Source organism: Sarcophilus harrisii, chromosome 1 (assembly GCF_902635505.1).
Source record: "Sarcophilus harrisii chromosome 1, mSarHar1.11, whole genome shotgun sequence".
Classification (NCBI taxonomy): domain Eukaryota; kingdom Metazoa; phylum Chordata; class Mammalia; order Dasyuromorphia; family Dasyuridae; genus Sarcophilus; species Sarcophilus harrisii.
In genome coordinates this window covers 122925351-122939466 of record NC_045426.1, presented here as the reverse complement: position 1 = coordinate 122939466, position 14116 = coordinate 122925351, and the positions used below count along the sequence as shown (strand labels likewise).

The window sequence follows — 14116 nt, the reverse complement described above, 5'->3', positions numbered from 1 at the left end:
ATCGTTCTTGCTGACTTTTGAATTTTTTATTTTGACAGGGTCTTTGTGAAAGAACATTTAAGCGTCTTTATCAATATATGCTGAATGCTGGCTTAGCCAAGGTTGTCTCGGTCCCTTTACAGGAAATTCATCCCAACAGTGGACCTTGTAAAACTAAAAAAGGTAATGATCACTTTAGATTCATGCCCTTTCCTTTTGGGGGGGAATATGTTCCAAGTTCATAAAGAATACATGTAGTCCATTGGTGAGTATTTTGTATGATAATAAACTTGTCATCTCTTTGGCATACTTACATCCTCATTCTGCAGAAAAGCAGTAAATTCTTTCTGTCCATTTTGTCCTCTTTTCCTTAAAAAAGGGTGATTGACCACTCTGAGGTCAGGACTAAGGATAAACTTTTCATCCAGTGTTCAGCAGTTAAAGTAAGGGCTTAGTTTCAATAATTGTCCACGTTAAACTTTGATCCTGAAGTTTTTAACCCATTTTACTTTGGGCTATCACAGTTCCCTTTTTTCATTCCCCTTCCCAGAAATACATTTCTCTTATTTGAGCTTTCCTGTTAAACTAATACATTAAAATTTTTCCTCTAGTCGTTCTAGCATCAGAATCTGCCCAAAACAAGGCAAAAAAAAAATTATACATTTTATCAGTGTACTTTTCCCAAGATCTCAATTTACCTTATGTGCACAATTGAGATTCATTCTTTTCCAGGAGTGATATCAAGGAATAAAGAATTATAGGAAAATTAAACAAATAGAAGGGTTTTTTTTTTGCAGGTGTGCCTACTTTATGTAGCAGTTGTGTTCATGAAAAGTTGCATTTAAATCATTTTTATAGATTGAATTATTTTTTGAATGCATCAAGGAAAGATGTAGTTTGTTATTTTTGTAAAAAGTAAAGAATGCCTTGTAATGCAAATTATACTGCTATTTGTCTATTCTGCAATTTTGTATTTTTATGGGTTGATAGTACACACCTGTGTTTAGAAAAGTGCTGAACAAACTTAGAAGCTACTCAAAACAAACCTAGCTGAGAAGTCCTTAAGGAATTTAGTCCAAGCTCTTCATTTTATAAATGAGGAAACTGAGGCCTAGAAACTGAAAGTCAAAACTCCCTGCCCTGTGACAGTTGTCACTTCTTCATACACTCTGATTCTTTTGCATTATAGTTCTCTAACTTTGTATCATCTCTTCCTACTAAACCAAGCACTCTATAAGGCCAAGGACCCTTTCTTATCTAAAACTTTTATCTTGCCCAGTTCCTGGGATACGTCTCTGCATACCTACTGAGTGCATTGGGTGGAATTGAAGGAATTTGCCCAAGCTCAGGCAAATGCATGGAGGATCTGTGATGATGATTATGGCCTTTTGAGGTACCAATAGAGGACAAGATATTTGACGTGGCCCATATAAGGTTGCCCTGATCTCCTTCATAGGTAGACACTGCCATAAAGTTGGAATTCCTCATTGGATTATACTTTAGCCGACAGTTAGCCATTTTAAACATGATTCCTAGGACATTAACTGCTACTTAGGACTCTTAATTTCCCCTAATGTCATGTTCTATAGAACCAATAACAGCAGTAAGTGGGGTTTTCATATATAGGTTCAATTCTTGCTCTAGAATATGGTTATAATCAGAATGGGGGACATAATGTCACTTATTCATGACTTTGAAAGTTTGCTGTCTGTTAAATTTCCAGTAGCCTTGATGTGATCACACTGAGTCATGTTAAGTCACACATTTGATCACACTGAGTCATATTGTCACACACTTTTGCTCACTCTCCTTGTGATTAATGATATTCATTTAGGATGTTCTTGAACACAGAAGTTAAGTATGTGGCAATTAATTTAACACTCTGCTATCAACTGACTGCACAGCCTGGAAAATTCTTTTTCTCTCACTGCCCTAGGAATTTCTTCAGCTGACCAGAGATTTCATTTTTGTGGATGCTTCTACCAATAATGGTTATATAATTTGTCATAATCCATCAGTGCCTGCCTATCCAATGTGACTATTGTCAATGTCTTCCCCCAGATCTGCCATAGGGATATACCCAGCTTGCTCAGGGCCTCCCTTTAAATCTCTTGACATTGTTACAATTGCCATTGGAATGAACTGGATGTAGATCAATTATCATGTACTCTAACTATATATCTGGTCCGCCTTTTTTTTTTTCCTAGTCTTACAGTTTTCTAATAATAGTCTTTATACTATTTCTACTTAATTTTTTGTTTGGGATGTGTTACATCCTCTTTACACCTAATATGTACTTCCTCATTGTACTTTTCTTGATTCTTAAATTCAAAATTGTGCCATTCCATGAGTCATAGCCATATAACATCACGAAGAATATTGATGTTTAAAAAAAAATGACAGACCTTTATTTTAAGGAGCAACTTTTTATTAATTTTTTTAATTGAAGCTTTTTATTTTCAAAACTTATGCATGGATAATTTTTCAACATTGACTCTTGCGAAACCTTGTGGTCCAAATTTCCCCCTTCCTTTTCCCCTTCTCCCCTATATGACAAATAATCTAATTTAATTCCCCCAAAGCCATCCCCCATTAATTTTTTTTGCTCTTCATTTTTGGATCCAGCTCATTGTTCATCTGCAGTGAGAAGCAGTAGAAGGGAAAAATAAATTTAGTAGAAGGCTTCATAAGAGATCTAAATAAAAATTACGTATCCAAGTTTTTATATACTTTTAAAATTTTTGGTTTGTTATCTTTGTTCCTGTATCATATTTAAATACTTTGTAGATAATTTTGAGTCTCTCACAAAGCCTTCTTTTAAATTTGATTTTGTTTTTGGTTTTTCCCCTCTATTGCTTCTTGCTGCTTTATGAGTGATAGTTGTTTATGATCTTCTGTCATCTACCTCTGTAAAGTTTTGTAAATAACTTTATAGCCTATAATATATGTAATATATATATATAATATATGTTTTATATATATATATATATATATATATAATAACAACTATACAGAGTTGTTATTAATTGCCTTATTTCTCTGCTTAACACAAGAAAGCAAATGTTTGCTGGTTAAGATTTTATATAGGCTCACTGGTATTCCTCATTATAGCAACTGGTTTTTAGTAATTAAATTCTTTAGGAAATATTTATAATTTTTATTGTCCATTTATTCCTCCATCCATTTCCCATTTTTTAGTGTCTGCAGCTCATTTAAATACTTGGAATTGTTGACTTGCATGTCATATCTTTTTCTCCCTTTTGTTCTATCTTTGTATTAATTTTGATCTATATTTTAATAAATAAATCAGTAGGCTGATGATTCAAGAATGATATCTGAGTAGTTATAGTAGTTGTTTCTTATTCAATGCCTCACAACTCTTCTCAAAACATTCATGATATATAAGAATGCATTACTGGTATAGTCTCCAAACCTTAGTCCTATCTCAATTCTTCTCCTGACTCATATATTTTTGCCATCTCCCCTAAGCCAACTTTTGTTTTTAAATCATTTAGTGTGAAAACATATGTTGTTTTATCAAAACATTATTAAATTCTCTATAGCAGATGTTTGTCTGAAGTTGCCCTTTATTTTTTAATGGTGATACTTTTGCAGATGTTTATCATGAGTATTGCAGTCCAGGAAAATCAAAGATTTGATAAAATGTTATTTGTTGTTGCTTCTGGATACAATAAAAATAACTTTGCCATCTTCATTTTTGGTTTCTTCAAGGACAACCAGTGAGCCAACTTTTCATTTATCTTATTACTTTCTTTGGATTTCTGTTTTCATTTGTCATGAGATATAACGATCAAAACAATTCCAATTGTCTAGTAATATGTCCATTTGTCAATCATCAGAAAAGGATTTTATATTTTAAATGTCAACTATTAAATTAACATTTTTAGATGGTCTAAAATATATGCTTTTCCACTTCTCTTTCATTATCACTTAGAAGTTAATAGTGGCTGCCAAGGATTGTGTACTATTTTTCATTTCTCTTTGTTTCATGAATTATCATGGCCAATGAATTCATCACCAGATGGCCAGCCTAATATTTATGGGCCTTTCCATACTTACCTAGACTAGTCCTAACAAAACAGAAATAGTTTGTTGCTGAGAATATACTTCACACTTTTCTAGCTTGGTGGGATCTGGCAAAGCTTTGATCTTGCTGATGTGTGTGTGTGTGTGTGTGTGTGTGTGTGTGTGTATATATCAAGAATCCAAGGTTGCTTCTATGTCCCACTAAAGCCATAATATAAGATTCTGCGAATGTTCCATCCTTGTCATTGCCCTAGTAAAAATAACTCACGTGAGGTGGGCAATCCTCTAAATATGCATATATATGTAATATAGTGTATATAATATAATTATATATGCTTAGATGAATATAGATAGTTTTGCAAAGTGTACTTTCTACAATAACCCTGATGTTTAAATAGTACAAAAATTACTATTTTCATTTGATAAATGAGAAAACTGAGGTTCATTGATAGTTAAATTTCTTGTGGTCACACAGTCTTAGTCAGAATTGGAACCCAGGACTACTTTAATGCAAACTTATTTCTTTTTCATTGATGTCCTAGATGTTTACTTTTAACTAGGTTCATATCATAGCATTCAGGTTAAAAACAGTCGAATCTATCACCTCAAGCGATCAAAACAGTCTGGATTTGTTCTCCCAAAAGCAATTTCCAAACTATTTCAGCAGCAGAGTATTTTCCCTCAGCTATGATCCAGTCCCTAGGATGAACCCAGAGAGTGACCAGAGTTTCAGCAGATGGAGGCAGGAAGCCTAGGGTTCATTCCCAACTTTTACACTTAGGAGCTGAATAAACTGTAGACAAGTCACCAAAGCTCTCAGAACTTCAGATTTCTTATCTGTAAAAACTGAGGTAATAATAATGTAAATTTTTATTAACACCTTTGTATTGATTTGGGATTTTTAGCAAGCAGATAAGAAAAAATTAGGTCCCATTTATGCCAGATTTTTAAATTTTCAAAGTGTCTTCCTAACAATCCCCTGAGAAAACGCGTATAAGTATTGTTATCCCCATTTTATAGTAAATGAAAATAAGAAGCAGAGCAGTGAAGTAATTTGCTGTAATGCTTAGTTGTGGAGCCAGGAATACAATATAACCCAGGTCCTTAGACTCTAGTCTTTTTTCCACTATCCTATGTTCAGGTTACCATCTGTTTCACATTGTGCCATTCTAAACCCTTCCACAGTATGGGACTGGATTCATGCCTTTCTAACTCCATTTCTGCTTCCTAAATATCCCTGTTAGATAATAACATTCTTCTTGGGCTCTTACTAATAAAAGACTCCAACGAAGGTTGGTTTTTTTTTTTAAGTGGGGAATGTTTTAACTTTGTAGCTACATATTGAGGGAAACAACACAATGCTTTCTCTGACATAAAGAATTTTCTATAGAAAAAAGCTTATTTCATGTAGCCCTCAGGGGAATCTTGTCACTGTTCTCTCACAAGCATTTTGGAGCATTTCAATTTTACAAATGTATGGGTCCCATATGATTCATGAAGCCAGCAGTATGCATTCCTCAGCTGCTTTTGATCCAGCTAAAACTGGATTCTGCAGTGGAGGGCCTTTCAACTGCCTCTTTCCCCTAATTGAGTCACAGCCTGTAAGATGTTCAACCATTTTGCTGAAATGTATCCCAAACTATACATATCAATAATTCAACTTATGCTGTGGTCAAAAAAGATTTATCACATGGTGATCCACCTTTTTGTGATGAGCTGTTCCTTGCTTATATGGCAGGCTTTTCCCAAGAAGGTCACAGGCTTTGTCAAGGCTTTCCTCAAAGTCTTTGCAGCTTGATGGGACCTGCCAGAGCTCATTCCTCATATCACAGCATTTGGAAATTCAGGGTCACTCTCTTGCCATGATAAGCCAGCCAGCCATCAGCAGAAAACTTCAGTGATGGCAAAACCATAGCTAATGGGACAAAAGATATATTTCTTATTTAAAGGCTGATGAGAAAACAAAGTAGCTGGGCTGGACTTTGTAAATTTTTAACTATTGGCTTTTTTAATGCCCCAAATACTATCAATTTTCCACTCATAATTCTTTAACCAAATGATTTCTGGTAGAAACCTGATATAATAGGCATATTTGTGCAAGACTCAGAATTGAGCAGTTTTTGCAATGATGGACTCAGTTCAATTCAACCAAATTGTTGTTTGCTGGGTATTTATGTTAATGCTACATGGGAATTTGTGGCTTTTGAGCAGAACTTTGACTCATAAAGAGTTATTTACTTTTTTTGTGTTCAACCTTCTGCATATATTGTTTCCATATTTTAAAAACACAGAATGTTTGTGGTAGAAAGGACTTTAGAAGGTTTTAAGCTGATGATCTTATTTCATAGATGAAATAATACCTAAGGTTCAGAGAGACCACATAATTGGCAATAGAGCCAGCAATGGAGCCCAAGGCTTCTCATTCCTAATCCACTTCTTTTTCTTCTGTGCTGTGAAGTTGCTTAGATTCCCCTGAGAGTGAATTTTTAGGAAATTTTATATAGAGCTCAATAATCTCTAGTTTCTAGGGCAGCAACTGGGTTCTAGAAATTATTTCAGAATCAAAATGCCTGAGAAGTAGCATGGTATAATTAATAAGAGGAGTCCAAAAAAACCAAAACAAAACAAAAAAAAGCCTGAGCTCAACCATATGCTGATCTCCTTTGGTTCATTCCAAGAAATTTCTTCATAGATGAAGTAATAAAAATTTTGAGATGGGGCTTTCAAATATAGGCCTTTCAAAATATTAAAATGAAACAGTACAATAATGTATTTTTTATTTGAAAGCTGAGAAGAAAACAAAGTAGCTGAACTAGACATATATTTTTACTGTTGACTTCTTTCAAATCAGTCCTTCAAAGGACCATTAAAAAGCAATATTTCATGAAACAAAATGCTAAAATATTTCTCTAATAGTTTTACCTGTTGAATTTTATAAGTGTAATGTTCTGGTTCAAAAAGATCCCAAATTCAACACTTATAATTATGAATTAGAAGCTTGGCCCTCAAGAAGAGTTTAGGAGATGGATCAATCTTTCCTCTTTGCAGAAATACAATGTTGTATATACTGTCAGACTTGACTTGATGGCTGTATCAGTTTTTTTTTTTTTTTCATTAGGTTAGGAGAAAGGATATGTTCAGAAATTAAGATGATGTAAGAATAAAAGATATCAACATACATTTAGGGGGATGGCAAATAAGAATTTATTACCATTCTATTCCTAATACTAGGTGAGTGATTGGGCAACTCCCTTTGTTCTGAATCTCAGTTTTCTTACCTTAAAATAGAATGATAGAGGTAATTTAAAGCTGCACTTAAATCAAGAGTATTGGGTTTAGAGGCAGAATACCTGGTCTTTTTAATTTTGGGTGTTTTTTTTTTTTTTTTTCTGAGGCAATTGAGGTTAACTAACTTGCCTAGGGTCACATAGCTAGGAAATATTAAGTGTCTAAAGCTGGATTTGAACTCAGGTCTTCCTGGCTTCGGGCTGGTGCTCTATTCACTGCACTACCTAGCTGCCTCTAGACCTTTAGTAAGAAATTTTACTTTTAGTCTCCTTCTGCAAGCCTTAAAATTCTAAATGAATTGTGCATTAGTTATCTTTGACATAATTTTACTTATTGAATTCTTAAGTCTGAGTTATTAATAATACCACATAGACACATGGGGGGGAGTAGATGATAGAATTTTCCAAAGATGATCTCTAAGGTCCTTTAAACTTCTATACCTCCTTCACTATGTTGTTATGTTTTCTTTAGAGAAAGGCATTATTTTTATTATCATCATTCATACACGCCTACCCATTTCTGCTTGTCCTGTTTGTTCCCTATGCCTATAATTTCCTTGTGATATATTCTGATCCATTTGTCAAAACCCAACCCATTTGCCTTTGAAGGTCAATTATATCCCCACAACAAAATATTATCTCATCCTCATCTAAATTCATATGATACTTTGGGAGTCTCTCCTTTGGATCATCATTAGTCTTGGGGTTTGCATTGCAGTTGGTATTTTGATGGTGCCTTTTATTATTATAATCCTTTCTTTCACTAAACTCAGATTTCTCAAACATTTATCTTTTTTTTTTTTAACTAGATTTATAATTTCATTGGCTGTTTTCAGATATTAATAAAACTCTTTCTCTTTAGGTGAAATGGAAGTCAAGTGTTAGCCCTAAGATATATAGCTAGGAAAATTGATCTTTATACCTGAGGAAATTGAAGTAAAAAATGTATATCAAGGGCGCAGCAAAGTTATCACTATAACTAATGATTTCTCTCTCTCTCTCTCTCTCTCTCTCTCTCTCTCTCTCTCTTTTTTCCTGAGGCAATTGGGGTTAAGAAACTTGCCCTGGGTCACATAGCTAGGAAGTGTATAACTAATGACTTCTGATTATTTTGTTTTATCCATTACCTGCTTCTGCCTCTTGCTGGTCATCATATTCTGCCATAGAGACATTTGGTTTGTTTTTGTTTTTGTTTTTTTTAGGGTTCTTCATTGATGCAGCAGGAGATATGCTCCACTATGAATCAGTTAAATCCAACAAGTGTTTATTAAATCGATTCTGTATTAGTCCTGTTCTCAAGGAGTTTAAGGAAAGATAAAATGAGAATATAAGAAAGTGTTATAGTACCATATGAACCCTTAAGTTCTCATATCAATGGGAATGAATATGGTATCCAAAGTACCATATGAATTCTGATGTAGGAGAGACCATAAATTGTGGGAGTGAAGTTAGATTTCACAGGCAGTTGAGATGAGTCTTGAGATCAGAATGTATTAAAAAGAAATTCTAGGGAGTGAACATTCAAAACAACAGAAACAGGTAGACAAGAAATAGATCGTGATTAGAATAGTATAGTTTGCTGAAACATTGGGTCTTTATAAAAGGACTAATAACAGGTAAGGATGGAAGGACAGACTGGAGTTGAAGAAGGCCTTCAGTATCAAATTAAGGAGTTTGGATTTGAGTCTATGCATATCAGAGAGCAGGAATATAGAAGGCTTTTGTTTTGGGGAGTATTGTAATTAGAACATGCTTTTGAATGAATATGTAAGTCATCCTGTGTTTTCACTCTATATATGTGTAGGCAGTATAGACATTTGCCTACATGGATACTTTAACAAAACCCCAATGCCCAAATATCCTAAATTATCCTGTAAATCCCTACCTTTCCTTCTTCTAAAATCCTTTATTTCTCCATATATCCAATATGTCTGTATAAGACCAATGTCAAAATAAATATTTGTTACCTAGAAAGGAAATGAAAATCTTATAGGAGATTGGGTTTTGTACTCTGTTAGCATATTAACATGAATCAGTTGATGAGGACAACATAGTGTACTTCTGAGTAAAGAACTTTATACTGAGTTGTTTTCAAGGTCAGAAAGTAACTCATCCAAAAGGGACAGAGCCAGGACTACAAAAGAATGGCCTTTAGTATCTTTGTGACCTTAGATTAGTTATTTGCATTTTTTGACCCTCAGTTTCCATAATTGTATAAAGTAAGAGGATAGAATTAGATAATTACTGAAGTTGTTTCCAACTATAATTTTGGGATCCTATGTTTGATGAGATTCCTGATATTGCTGGGATTGCCTAGGAGTTGTTGACTGCCCTAACAAAACAGAAAATGAAAGTGGCAGTCAGTGTTGAAGATTTCATAGAAGATTTGATATTGTAGCAAGAAGAAACCTTCAAGCATAGGATAAAGACCTAGGAAGGGACCTTGTGACACAAAGTGTTAGAGCTCATTGGAACCTAATAAATAATTTAGTACAGCTATCTCACTTGAAAGAAATCAGGTAGCACATAGGTATATGGTGGGTAGCGTTCTAGACAGAGATACAGGAAGAGTTGGTCAAATCACTTTGTGTGTGTGTGTGTGTGTGTGTGCGCGCGCGCGCATGTATATGTGTGTGTAGGTTTTCAGTAGTATTTTCTTTTTTTCTAATTACATATGGAGATAGTTTTCAACATTTATTTTTGTAAGATTTTGAGTTCCAAATTGTTTTCTCTTCCTCTCTTTTACCTCCCCCCTCCCCAAGATAGCAAGCAATCTAGTATGTTATAATCATTTTAAACATATTTCCATGTTAGTCATATTGTGAAAGAAAAATCAAAACAAAAGAAAAATACCACAAAAAAGAAAAAGCAAACAAAAAAAAATAATGCATATAGTGTACTTTGATCCATATTCAGTCTCCATAGTTTTTTCTCTGGATGCAGTTGACATTTGCCATCCCACTTGGAATTGTTGTGGATCAGTATTTTGGTAATAAGAGTTGTCTATTCATAGTTGATCATCACATAATCTTCTTGTTACTATATACAATGTTTTCCTGGTTCTTGCTCACTTCATTTAGCATCAGTTTATGTAAGTCTTTCCAGGCTTTTCTGAAATCAACCTGCTCATCATTTCTTATAGAATAATAATATTCCATTATAGCTATATACCATAACTTATTCAGCCAATCCCCAAATGAGGGGCATCCCTGAAAGGGATCTGTGCAGGCCTTCAAATTTTGTGCCACGAGGACCACCATTTTGATCTTTATTTATTTCTAACCAAGTTGATGACATGACTCAGTATATTAAATAAGCAAACATGTATTGAATCAAAGTGTGTTATATATATGCATTAACATTTTTCAGCTATGTATATATACAATTGTTAACAACTTCATTTAAAAGTTTTATTAATTCCTGGTAGCTTTTTCTCACTTTCTTATAAATTCTTTTATTAAAGAGTCTGTTTTTTTTTTAAGTTAAAAAAAATCATATTTCAAAAGGTTGGGAAATACATATCTAGTCCAATTCTCTTCTCTTACAGATTGGGAAACTGAGGCTCAGCAGTTGGCCCTTTCCAGAAGTCACATGTCTTTAACAGAGACATGATTTTTACTTCATCAGATACATAAAGGAAGATTGTTTTGTATTCAATATAAATAGATTTATGACATATTGAATTTTCAATTTTGTGGTTACATATATTTTGATATTTATTTTTCTTTATTGAAAGTTGTTTGCTTGTATTCCTAGGAACACATGTCATGGTCCGATGCCTCAAACTATTGAAAGAATTTAAACGGAAGGTAGAAGATGATCATGATCAAGATGATGATGATGATGATGAGGTGATTTCCAAGGTTATTCAGCCTGTAGACATTGTCTACGAGAGAGACATGCTAACACAGACTTACGAACTAAGTAGGTAGCATTCTGATGGTATCTGCATCTACTTTATGCTTCTGAACTAGCTTAATTTTAAAGTATTCTGTCCAGGTTTTAAAAATCAGAATTCTTAGTCATAGAAAAGATGACTTTTTTGATAGCTATAATCTAAATGCATCTTCTGACCACACTGCTCTACTGTTGGGAGTCTCCCAAGACTTTGTGGTCAAAAGAAGGTTGCATAGCTGGGCCTGGGTTTTTCGGTGTACTTGATAAAGGGAGGAGGACTTTGAAACTTTGTAATATTTCCTAAATATAAAAAAGGCAAATGAAAGCAAAAAAGCAAACCTCATAAACTGCTATCCATCTGTGAAAACCTTTTCCAGAGTGAACAGCTACAGAAGGACAGTGAGTAGTAAAGACAACTGATTTAATTTCTTTTACCAGCATTGATTTTCCTGGGGAAACATTATGTAGTACTGGCAAGCTGCTTTATTTACTTGCAAGGCTGTCTTAGAGTAAGAAAGCATTTAGGATGAGCTCTTTTCCCCTTCACAGTTCACACACCACTTTAAAGTTGCCCTTCTTATTTGTGGAATAAATCTTAAAACAATGCATCATATATATTGTCATTTATCAGTTTAAATAACATATTCTATTATTTTTGTATTTTAATCCCCTTAGTTTATTTTATACTTTAAATTTTCTTTTTTATTGTTATAAACTTGACGATTATCAACAAATATGAATATTTCCTTATTCAAAAGAAGAAAGTAGAAAAGACTCAGCAACTTCCATTATGTACAGTTTTTTGTTGTTGTTGTTGTTTTTTGTATTTCAAGCTTAACATATAACACTGTTGATAATTGATACATTGACTTGCTTATCAGAGTCTACTTTTCAACATCCTTTTTTCTCCTGTTAATTTTTTAAAATTATTTGTTGACCTTTAAAATTTTCTTCCTTTTTAGTATCTGTATTGCTATTCCTCCCCAACCCCTAGCCAAAAAAAAGTCCCCTCTTAAAATAGTCAAGCAAAAAAAAGAAAAAACCCACAGATCCACCCATTAGCCATATGTGAAAATATGTCTCATTCTGAACCCCAGTCTGTTGCCCGTCAGCACAGAGGTGAGAAGTATTCTTCATTAGTACAATCCCCTGATTTTACAGAAAAGCAAATTGAGCCCCAAGCAGTAAAGTAACTTGCCCATACACCTCATTAGTGACAGTAAGGACCAGCGTCTGATTTCAAAGGCAGTGACTTCTTCTGTACCATACTGTCTTCTTTCTTTTTGCTTAATGGTCTTGGGACATTGATTCTGAATTTTTCTGCCAGACAAAAATGACATGAAGCCCATGCAAAGAATTAACTGCTTCATTGTTATGGCATTGTCATGCCCTTACCACAGGCATAGACATCTAACTGTACCTCCCACCCCTCTTCAAGTTTAATCAGTAATTCTATTTATATTGCATTGATTCAGCAGCATTATGCTGGTTGCTCAGAGAGTAGAAAAGATGTAGAAAATACTACCATTATCTTTGGAACTCATGAATTATTGGAAAGTTAAATGTATATTCATAAAAGAGAATTGTAGAGAATCTAATGGATATAAACAATCAGCACTATGGAAATTAGAGAGGAAAAAATGCCTCCATGATAGAGTAGAAACAGCACTTAACTCAGGGATAGGAAATGTGGATTTGGATTTTGGTTTGCTTGAAATAGTCACAACCTGTAAAATGGGAATGATAATTTTTATGTAGGATGTAAATAAGGGACTTTGTAGACCAAAGAATTATATAAATAGGAACTGCTTTTGTTGGGTTGCATTGAAAGCATATAACCAAATTGATGGAAACAGTTGAATGTCAGCTTAGGGAATTTGGAATCTAACTATTTGGGGTCTTAAGCAGCAAGCATTTATTAAGCATCAAATAAGTACTTAATGGTGGGTTTTTTTTTGTTTTGTTTTGTTTTGTTTTTTTAGGTGCTTAACCAAAAGAGAAACATGATAAAGTTGCATTTTAGAAAGGTTCAGCTAGAGCAATTTGCAGGATGGATTAAAGAGAGGAAATATTAAAGTCAAAGAGACTAATTAGGTTATTGCAGTAAATAAAACTCTATAGTAATTAAGGCATGGATTAAAAGTAGCAAAGGAGAAGGAACATGTCAAAAGAAAAACTAACAGAGCAAAGAAAACTTGACTTGTTAGAGATTTTGAACTATGACCAAAACAAGTTAAATGAGGGACAGAGAAGGTAGAGAAAAGCCTTCATTCAGTTATTTATTAAAACATGTGCTAGGAAGTGATCCTTGTTCTGGAAGACTAGTCCTGAGTGAGTTTCTTTAGGTAACCTTTTGAGCTTGATTAGGTAATTGGTGACCAGCTATTTCTGTGACTGAGGTGAGAATGAAAATCAGTTGCAGTCATTTTTTCATTCATTCATTCAATTAAGATTCATGAGTACCAACTAAGTGTAAGGCATGAGTATGGGAAGTTAAAGATTTTGTGAGATATTGGAAGTCATGTGTGGAATCCACTCATTTGAAGTATTTGGGTATAAAAGAAAAAGAAATAGAAAGTGGAATAGTAGGGTCAAATGAAATTTGTTAAAATCTTAAAAAATAAGGTTAAAATGAACAAATATTATTTTGTTAAAATAATAAAAATGTGAACATTAGAGAGAAATTCAAAGTGTTAAGAAGATTAGTGTGGAGACAGGCCTGGATTTAGCTTTAAAAAGAAGGAATGAAGGGGGCTGTGAAATTGCATACTTATTCTATAATTACTACTTTGTTATGCATGAGAGCATCAATTTTCTTTGCTAATAATTAGATTTAATATGAAGTATATTAGTCCTACCCAGTTTGAGACAGTAAAGAGATAGGAGGCACAATGTGCATTTTTATA

The 14116-nt window shown here is 33.7% G+C and overlaps 2 protein-coding genes across 4 annotated transcripts in view; one reads left to right on the top strand and one right to left on the bottom strand.

Annotated features, from left to right (window-relative positions):
• GTF3C1 (general transcription factor IIIC subunit 1) overlaps nt 1-14116 on the top strand; it is a 127258-nt gene that overhangs the window by 42492 nt on the left and 70650 nt on the right. For all 3 annotated transcript variants that reach the window (XM_031962724.1, XM_031962718.1, XM_023497884.2), the window contains 2 exons: nt 39-162; nt 11070-11237. In XM_031962724.1, coding sequence (XP_031818584.1) covers nt 39-162; nt 11070-11237 — 292 coding nt within the window. The remainder of the gene's footprint in view (nt 1-38; nt 163-11069; nt 11238-14116) is intronic.
• KIAA0556 (KIAA0556 ortholog) overlaps nt 1-14116 on the bottom strand; it is a 271875-nt gene that overhangs the window by 254176 nt on the left and 3583 nt on the right. The gene's annotated exons all lie outside the window — the stretch shown is intronic.